We start from the raw sequence: 10,179 nt of genomic DNA, 5'->3' as shown, positions 1-10,179 counted from the left end.
CGTCTTAAAAGTAGAGCTGTCAATATGGGTCGGGCCGGGCTAGCCCGGCCCACGTAAGCTTTAGCAATTGACGGGCTGGGCTGGGCTAGCCCACCATTTTGATGGGCCTTATAATGGTCAGCTCACCCCAGCCCTATGTGAGCCGCAGGCCCCCACGGACCGGCCCATCATTTTTAAAAATATAATTTTATATTTTTTCTTTAAGTTCTGACCTAAAAAAAGATAATTATTTAAAAGTTAAAAAATATCTTATTGGAAAGAATTTGCAAAATTTAATAACTTTTTATATTGTTCCAATATATCACAATAAATACTAAAAAAAGTAAAAGACAGGACTATATTTCATTCACTAAAAGTCAAAACTTAAAACAAACTATTCAAGAGAACGTTCATGATGCTTATGAGATATCCAACACATCATCTTCATCAAACACATTTGAATCCGCTTGTGACAAGGTTGTCTTAACATCTTCACTTTCATCTACAATTCATATGCAAAAATAATTAAATTTTAAAAATTTATAATATTTAAATTCACATAAAAAAATATTACCACTTTGAGTTCGGGAAAACCTGTGCAGCCAATTTCAAGTAGTAACAAGTGTTTGGACATTTTCATAATAAATGCAACTTCTGTACTTTGTAAGAACACGCCACCAATGCTAAATGTTGATTCCGATGGTACAATGGTAATAAGAATGCTAAGTACATCACGCACCATCATTGAAAGATCGGGATATTTTCTAGAATGGTCCTTCCAATACATGACAACATCATCTCTTGAAACTTCTCAAGATCACGTTTTGGTTCCTCTTAGTCAAGATCCAATTCTGACTTTCCATCTCTAAAGGCAGTATACTTTTTATTTTTTATAGATTTTAAATAAATATTTTATTAGGTCCACGGGCCGACCCGGCCAGCCTCAGTCAAGTCTCACGGGCCACGGGCTTACTCGGGTCGGGCTTAAAAGCCTCTTTTTTAAGCGGCTCCAAAAATTCTAGCCCAGCTCTGCTAAATCACGGGTTAAGCTGGGCTGACCCAACGGGCCAAGCCCATATTGACAGCTCTACTTAAAAGTTATATTATATTACAAGGTTTTCTTGAAATTAAGAAAAGAAGTATATGAAGTTGAGTTGAAAAAGGATACTATTTGGAATCTTACAAGTATAATAGCCATCTGCTATACCCTTGACTTATCTTAATCCTGTCTCCTATTGACTTCTGTCCCACATTTTGGAAAATATTTAAAAAGTGGAAAAATTAAATTGCATAGTGTAAAAGAAGTCAGAGCTCGTGCTTGGAATTAATCGACAAGAATGGTCTCCACCTACTAGAAAAGAAAGGAAAAAGAAAGATATTTCATCTTATCTTTCTGTTAATGTTCATTTCAAATCTCCTATATTTGAAAAGAAATAGCAAAACCATTATGGACTGAGCCTAAACTAAATGAAAGAATATTTATATATAGCATTGTGTAGTAGATCATCACTACAACTTTTATCACATCTTAGAAAAATTAAAGAGTGCATAATTTTAGTTATTTCAAAGTATATATCTTTTTTTCTGTATCGATTTTATGAACCCCTGCTCCATCAAGAAAAGATATATGTTAAATATTTTCTTCAAATGTACCAAGTATAGTATTTATTAGTGGGGAAATTTGCACTTTAAATCGACAAATTTTGAATTTGATCCTTTAGATATCTGGCAAAGCATGTTAACTATGCACTTTTGATCCTTTTGTTGGTGAATCTTCGGTGAGGTATATAATCTTACATCATCAGACTATCCATGTGTTATATTAATGTATCGCGTTACTCTGTATTTGAGGATAATATAGTTATAACAATAGTCTAAACATAATATATTTCATATATAAATGGAGCAAAACGTATATTTTAATAAGTTTGAAGGTTAAGTATACTTTATCATATTTTACAAGGACCAAAATTATAATTTATCAATGATTGAGAGACCAAAAATAATACTATCCCTATTTAGTATAGGATAATGGTGGCTTTAAGAAGTGAGGATTTTACTCAACTTATTTTCAGTTAGAAAAAGATTCTTTTGGCTATTTATAATTTTAGCTAACAAATAGTACTACATAAAATAATGGAGAATCTGGCATCACACTTGCTCTAAAATCCTAATACGTCTTTACTACTGTCTCTATTAGAATATTTGTCCTTATCCACACTATTCAAATATCTTTCCTTATCAACATGATTATCTGAATTTCCCAAATCTTTTATTAAATTTCCACCATTTTTTGTCATTTAACAACTTCACGTTCAACTATTTATAAACCAGCCAACGCAAATTCATATTCGATTCATCTCTCTCCGTCCCCATCAACAATGGCCAAAACCTCTCTTCTCTATTGTTTTGCTCTTGTCATTCTTATTCTTGGAAATATATGTAGAGCAGAGGAAGAAATCAAAGTGTACGAGTTGAAGAAGGGTGATTTTTCTGTTAAGATCACAAACTATGGTGCAACAGTTCTTTCTGTCGTACTCCCTGATAAAAATGGTATACCTCTCTCCCCCACTTCTCTGTTTTATTCTTACATTTATATGACTGTCAAGTTCATATCTTTTTGTTTGTAACACCCATTTTTTGTTTTTTGTTTTTAAGGAAAATTGGATGATGTTGTTCTTGGGTACAACTCCATCGATGACTACAAGGTTAGTTTCTGTGATCCCTTTTTTCATAATGTTTTTATGAGGCCAAATCTCTCAGAATTTTGTGAAAGATCTGGAATTTTTGTATTTTTTATTGTTGATTAAGGTTATTTATTTAATGTATTTGTAGAACGACACCACATACTTTGGCGGCCTTATTGGGCGCGTAGCGAATCGGATTGGAGGAGCAAAATTTGAGTTGAATGGAGTCGAATACAAATTACCAGCTAATGATCATGGAAACACACTCCATGGTATTTAGTTATCAGCCTTTTTGTTGTAAAAGTTCTCCATTTTAATGTTTTTTTTTCACTTGATTAAGATAAACATATTCGTTTTAAATCAGGGGGAAGCAAAGGATTCAGTGATGTGATATGGACAGTGGAAGATTATCAAGCAGATAGTCATCTTACTCTTACCTACAAGAGCTTTGATGGTGAACAAGGTATACATAAATTATCCCCTTTGTTGATATTAGGCTAAAATATTTAACCTTCAATTAATCAAAATTGTGCATATTTGTTCCCGTTATATGAGAAATATGTTATATCTAGACTATCATTTAAGACTATTAGCATGTTTGGCCAAACTTCTAAACTCAGCTTATTATGATTAGTGTTTTTTCTTAAAAGCGCTTTTTTCTAAACTACTTTTGGCGAGAAATAGTTTGTGTTTGGCTAATTAATTGAAAAAGTACTTCTAAGCAGCCATTAGAGTTTGACAAAGTTTCTAAAAAGTGATTTTAAGTGTATTTTTCTCAAAAGTATTATTGGGAGAACTACTTTTTTTTGTTTCTCCAAAACTACTTTTTCTACTCAAAAGCACCTTTTTTTTTTTTTAAAGCTTGACCAAACATTTCAACTTTCAAAAAAGCACTTTTTCTTGAAAAAAAAGTGTTTTTGGCCGTGGAGAAGCTTGGCCAAACAGGCTATATATTGCCTTCAAAATAGTGCAAATTTCACCTGTAATTAAATGGTTTAACAAGTAATAGTTCATTGAACCTTTGAAGATTCACTAGCATGGGAATCACATGTGCACAAGTTCAATTATGTGAATGTTAAATCATAAGGACCAAAATCAAAATTGGTGACTATAAGCACAAATTTTCCAAGACAAATATTGATAATCAAATATTGTGAAACAGGATTTCCTGGTGATCTTTCTGTCAAGGTGAAATACATGTTCATTGGTACAAACAAGTTAGCCATAAACATGCAAGCAACGCCTCTAAACATAGCAACACCAGTGAATTTAGCATCACATACTTACTGGAATCTTGGTGGACACACCAGCGGCAACATTTTCTCTCACACTATTCAGCTTTTCGGATCAAAGATGACTCCTGTCGATGATAAGTTGATCCCCACCGGACAAATTACTCCGGTTGAAGGAACGGCCTATGATTTCCTCAAGCCAAGGACAATAGGGAGCAAGTTCAGTGATATACCAGGTGGATATGATATCAACTATGTGTTGGATAATACTGAGGGAAAACATTTGCAAAGGGTGGCAATTGTTCAAGAAAGCAAATCAGGTAGGAAGATGGAATTGTGGACTAATAAACCTGGTGTGCAGTTTTACACAAGTAATATGTTGGAAAATGCTAAGGGAAAAGGTGGATTTGTTTACTCAAAGTATGCTGCACTTTGTTTGGAGACACAAGGCTTCCCAGATTCTGTTAATCATCCCAATTTTCCTTCTCAGATTGTGAATCCAGGGGAAACTTATAAACACATTATGGTTTATAGGTTCACTGCTTAATAGGAAGTTCTAAGATTGCTACACTAGGGTTGTTTAGTTATTTATTTCTTCCCCTCTCCTTTCTTTTTCATGGTCATGGTATAGTCGAGACCTTTCTTGTTTTCCATTTATATTAGTAGCATTTTATTCTGGGGTTAACAAATAAAAAGTAGCTCTGAGTTACCAATTTATCTCATATTTCACTGATTATTTCTATTTTTCAACTAGATGATGTACTTTATGCCTTGCTTTCCAATGCAGCAGTACTTTACGATTCTGGTTAATAAAATTCACAGACAACATAATACATGCACGATTCACTGATATCTAGTGCTGTACTTTACGATGCTAATACTATTTTTTTGGTTTATGTTGTTACGGATTTATTGTCTCTGAGCCGAGGGTCTCCCGGAAACCGTCTCTCCACTTATATCTAAATTGTGATTCATATTTGGCATAATCGATAGTATTGTATCCTTCTCTAAGTCTTCTCTAACGTAGGACACGAGTGGCTGCTAGTACAATGGCAATGGCATCCCATCTCCTAGACATTTCTAGCTCAATGCATGTATACAATTGAGTCGTGTCCGTTGGTTCAACAAATGGCGATAGTTAAGATTAATCAACAGGTCATGCATCAATGATCACATTAGTCCTTAATTGGGGTGTGAAGAGGTTACACATAGAATGTTCAGTCCAGTGAATTGAATTCTAAGACGCACATGTTTGCTTAATTCACCTTATGAGACACTGCAGCCGAGTGGCAATAACATTTCATTGGGGGTTGTAGCGGACATATTTGTATATTATGGCCCTTTATAATTTTAAAATTAAGAAAATGACCTTTTTAGATCTCTTATGTGTAAAAGACAGATCTAAAATCAAATCTCTCGTGTGAAAAATAAGAGGTAGGGTCATAAAACTAATAAGAAGTTTGTAAAGAACCACAAAACCAATTGATCCGTATCCGAACAACCCCGAAAGGAGCCTCTTCAACGGTCTACCAGGTTTGTCCGAAAAGCCAGCTAGTCAGGCACAATGTTGCAGCAACTAATTTCAAGGTAACCACCGTAGGGATGTGGTAAAATGGTAATAGATCCCTTTACCTTTAACTACTCCAGATTCTGGGATTAGAGAACCTTTCGATAAGTAAAGTCTAATTTCAAGATAGAGAATCTATTCATGCACAAAAGAAGATATTAATAGAAACATTTATGCATACTTTTAAGGTTTCTACTTTGCTATCGCTGCAAAAGCCACAATCAGTCTATCAACTTGCAAACAGAAAAAATTAAATATAAAAAAAAACAAAGGAATTTAGTAGCACAATAAATAGTGAACTTTTTCCAAGCCCTCTTTCCCCAGAAGACTTTCCAATTAACCAACTGAATTCTCAATGCACACTGACTCAAGTAACTGGACATAAACCTGAATAATCAGAAGCAACAGGAAAATAAAAAACAAAGACAGCCGAAAAAACCTCAGAAACAAGCAGACAGAGGAATATAATGTCTTATCGACTTTAGGATTCCACTAAAATCAGCTGAATTTCAAGTTATGCTATTCAATTAGCATTCTGTGTTGTTGTCTTCTTGAAATCAATCTTGTCAACTTTGACTTCTCCATCAATGAGTTCATAAACATAGACCACAACACGCAGGGCGTCAATGTCCATTAGAACAAAGCTAGGGTTGACATCATATGTGATGCTACTGTAGGCACCAGTAGCAGATCCTGGATTTATAACAACCCCCGCTTCATGTTTGTATGCTGTGAACTGATGGGTGTGACCAGTCACAAGTATGTCTACGTCCAATTGCCTTTGAAGCATGGCTAATGAGTCCAAGTCACCCCATGGAATAACCTGGAGGACAATAAAACAAGTGGAAGACACCATTACAAATAGAAATGGCGGCATGCTTTGAGGATTAAGCATATTTCTCAAATAATTCTTATATCATTGCTTCAGTTTAGAGTGTTAAAGATTTCAAAGCGGAAGACTATTCTGAAAAATTGTAAGCAAAAAGTTTAAAACAGACCAAAAGGAGATAGTGGGTCAAAAAGTGAAAAAGATGAGTACAGCGACCAGGATAGAGTACAAATTTAGCCATAATAATTCTTTTAAGTTAGTTGTGGGAATATTGGAGAGACGTGGTAATACATCTTGAGGAAGGATCCACGATATACGGCAGGGATTTTTTGGCAGTACAAGATAAATGTCTTGGAATCTAACAAATGCAACAAAAATTCAATCTCATACAAAGCTAGAATGTTCTTGAAAGTATATTAAGTTATTAACTCTCTTACAATGACATACTAGCAAAAGTTTCTTAACAAGTTGAATAGGTAAATTTGGCATAAGCACTTATATATAGAATGAGGCATACTTAAGAACCTGAAGGCATGGAAAGCACAAAAATGTACAAAGGGGACAGGGTGCATGTTAATACATATGTATCTGCTACATACCATACAACTAAGTAGAGAGTACTTAGGTGTTAGGTTTATCCCTGACAAGAATTCAGACCACCTGAATAACCAAATTGTTTTGCCTCATCAGCTTAATGCAAGACAGCAAGTGACAAGAAAGAATGGTGAGTCAGACCTGGTGGCCATGGCATAATCCAAGCTTAAATTGACCAATTGTTAGCGTCTTGGTCTCAGGGTAACGTGTCTCCTCATCATACTCGCCTCTAGCAATATGCAAGTCAGGACAAAGAGTCTTCAAGTAATCGTGAACTTCCTGCAGATGTAGATTGGATGAGGTATTTAATACATTCTTATAAAGAACCTACACCTGACTTGGATGCCAAACGATCTAGAACATGAATGTCCACACTAAATGGATTATGTATTTGGGAATAATAAACAAAACAAATTTTTCAATCAAACTATATCATAAATTTGTTGGAGTAGTTATTCCTAGAAGTTGTTTAATAAAGCTTAGATGCACAATGTGTAATTAGAGCTTGTGGAAGTAGCCTACAGATAAAACAGTACTGATTTAAATGCATTTGAATTTCCTAAATAAATAGATAAACCTTTTCATAAAAAGAAAAAAAAAATCCTAATAAGCCAAGGAGCAAGGTCTTCAATTTACACTTCACATGGTCAACTGAAAAGATATATGCCAAATGACTAATTACTCCAAATATAAGCATTAGTTTGACTTGCAGATTTTTTATTTCAGATTAAAAGAAACAATGATAAATTGATCTCATAACACAGAGCTGACACTTAGCATCTCCAATTTTTCTCCACAGGTGCACAACATAACAACAACAACAACAACAACAACAACAACAAAAAACTCAATGTAATCCCACATGTGGGGTTTGGGGAGGGTAGTGTGTACACAGACCTTACCCCTACCTTATGAAGGAAGAGAGTATGTTTCCAATAGACCCTCGCCTCAAGAACAGTGACAAGGACACAATAAACCAACATTAACAATGGCAAGGAAATAAGATAAAAGAAACAAATAGCACATCATGTAATAGCAAAGAACTAGGGATACGAAGCTATAAGAGAAGTGCGAAAACTACCGGCAATAATGCCACATCGTCTAATCAACAAGGAACTCGGAATAGGAGAATACAAAACTAGTACTAGTACTACTAATACGACTAGAAGAGACTCTCGACTACCTGTCGACCCACAATCTTAATCCTCGACCTCCACACCTCCCTATCGAGGGTCATGTCCTCGATAAGCTGAAGTAGAGCCATGTCCTGCCTAATTACCTCTCTCCAGTACTTCCTAGGTCTCCCTCTACCTCTCATCCGGCCCACTATGGTCTACCTCTCGCATCTCCTCACCGGGGCATCGATGTCTCTCCTCTTCACATGCCCGAACCATCTCAGCCTCGATTCCCGCAACTTGTCTTCCACAGGGACCACACCCATCTTGTCCCTAATAACTTCATTCCTAATCGAGTCCTTCTTGGTATGCCCACACATCCATCTCAATATCCGCATCTCTGCTACTTTCATCTTCTGGACATGAGATTTCTTGACTAGCCAACACTAGATTCAAAGGCATCCTTTCAAGCATGCTTAAACAATAAAGCTCACGGCTTAGGTTGTTCTTTGCGCTTTGCACTTTTGCGCTTTCCATCAAATCCTTTGACAGCAATGGGACAGATATAAGGTACCTCTCTTATTCAATTACAGCTCGAATAGTAGAATATCTTTGACAAAAGCACAAACCACATCAAAGATACTTGCCCTCATGCGTAAGCAACTAATAAGTTTAACCTTGAAAGTTGAGGTTACGTAGAGTAATAGGCAAAAACCAAAGCTTTCAGAAAAAATGATTTGCAGAAAATTTCTTTGTTTTATTTTAAACAGTCGAATTGAAAAAAAAAAATTATAGGGTTTGGGAGAGAACAAAATAATGCTGAGGTTAAAAGTGATAAGTCTGCAGCAACCAGGAATTATAGCCACGGAATTTCTAATGCTAAACTATTGGAAATAGAATTTATTATGGAGAAAAAAATGCAAGTAAAGGCAAGCACGATCTAAAAGAACTATGACTCAAGAGGTTATTCAATTAAAAAAAATCCGGTCACACTTATATCCAATCGTGACATTGAAAGAGTGCATTTAAACTAACTACCAATTACTCCTCACTGAAACAAAGGATTTTGTATACAAGCCATAGGATACATCAATAGGGAACTTATAGAAGTGAGTAACCAAATAATAAACATCCATGGGTGATAAAACATGGGATCTTTCTACTTATGTTATAGTTTGTAGCATATAAGTGGGGGAAATTTGCCCACATTAATTCTTTAATTTTTTTGATAGTTACTGCAATCAATTACTTCATTTCCTCTGGAAAAGAAGTTTAAACTCATTGCCTTAGGTGAGACGTGAATAAAATTATTTGTTATACTCTGCTCGCTTGTATATCCAAAGCCATTCACAACAGTCTTATATGCTTTCTGCCAGGAGCTGCTCAAGACACATCCATGTCTAGCTATAAAAACCTATCCAAAATTCCCTTTCATAGTTTCTACATTTACTGTTATTTAGAAGTCTATTTATTACTCAATCTAAATTCTTCGCTGGAAAAGAAATCAAAAAACTTTTTTTTTTGATGAAATAAAAGATTTCATTAATAGAAAAACTTATCCTTTAGAACAATTCGGATGCTTGCAACGATATTGGAAAACAATAGCTAACATTAAACAGCTGTTGCTTTTAGTTTTATAAAATAGCCCATTAGGTATAGCAAAAAAAAATACATGCAACAACATTAATTTATAGCAACAGAATTTTCTTAGTTTAATCGGCTAACTAATACTAATTAATTTGGATGAATTAAAGGGAAGAGAAAGACTCACTTTAATGCAGAGGTTACCAGTACAGATGATATGTTGGATCTTTCCAGGAACAAGCATAGACTTAAACTTAGCGGGAAGATCAGCAGCCCTATGCGGGATGTGAAGATCGCCCAATGCTAATACCAGCACCATCCTCCTGTAAACCCGATCAACTACTCAAAATTTCAATATACGATCGACAATCTGAAATATCACTTAAATCAAAATCAAGGAATTTGAAGAATTAGAGATTTTCGGTTTTGCCCATTAAACCCTCTCTCTGCTTTGTCGTTGGCACTCCAGCACCGGTTTGATCGCTGAAACCATGGAGGATCCGACGCCGTTTGGTTACCTTGTTCGTATTTTCAATTTGTTCTCAACTTTGCCCTTTTACTTCACATGAAGCCCACGTGACCTCGAGAAGTT

The 10,179-nt window shown here is 35.3% G+C and overlaps 2 protein-coding genes across 2 annotated transcripts; one reads left to right on the top strand and one right to left on the bottom strand.

The window, feature by feature from the left end:
• Positions 1 to 2,279: 2,279 nt before the first annotated feature.
• Positions 2,280 to 4,593, top strand: LOC107788085 (uncharacterized). The gene is made up of 5 exons (XM_016609741.2): positions 2,280 to 2,532; positions 2,638 to 2,687; positions 2,815 to 2,938; positions 3,031 to 3,129; positions 3,829 to 4,593. The coding sequence occupies exons 1-5, from the start codon at positions 2,361 to 2,363 to the stop codon at positions 4,443 to 4,445; spliced, it is 1,062 nt and encodes a 353-aa protein (XP_016465227.2). The 5' UTR covers positions 2,280 to 2,360; the 3' UTR covers positions 4,446 to 4,593.
• A 1,095-nt stretch (positions 4,594 to 5,688) lies between these two features.
• LOC107788086 (vacuolar protein sorting-associated protein 29) lies at positions 5,689 to 10,114 on the bottom strand. The gene is made up of 3 exons (XM_016609742.2): positions 9,775 to 10,114; positions 7,030 to 7,167; positions 5,689 to 6,288 (listed from the first exon to the last, which is right to left on the bottom strand). The coding sequence occupies exons 1-3, from the start codon at positions 9,904 to 9,906 to the stop codon at positions 5,989 to 5,991; spliced, it is 570 nt and encodes a 189-aa protein (XP_016465228.1). The 5' UTR covers positions 9,907 to 10,114; the 3' UTR covers positions 5,689 to 5,988.
• Between the last annotated feature and the right edge of the window lie 65 nt (positions 10,115 to 10,179).

The sequence above is a fragment of the Nicotiana tabacum genome, chromosome 6, assembly GCF_000715075.1.
Source record: "Nicotiana tabacum cultivar K326 chromosome 6, ASM71507v2, whole genome shotgun sequence".
Classification (NCBI taxonomy): Eukaryota; Viridiplantae; Streptophyta; class Magnoliopsida; order Solanales; family Solanaceae; genus Nicotiana; species Nicotiana tabacum.
This window is presented reverse-complemented; position numbering and strand designations above follow the sequence as displayed.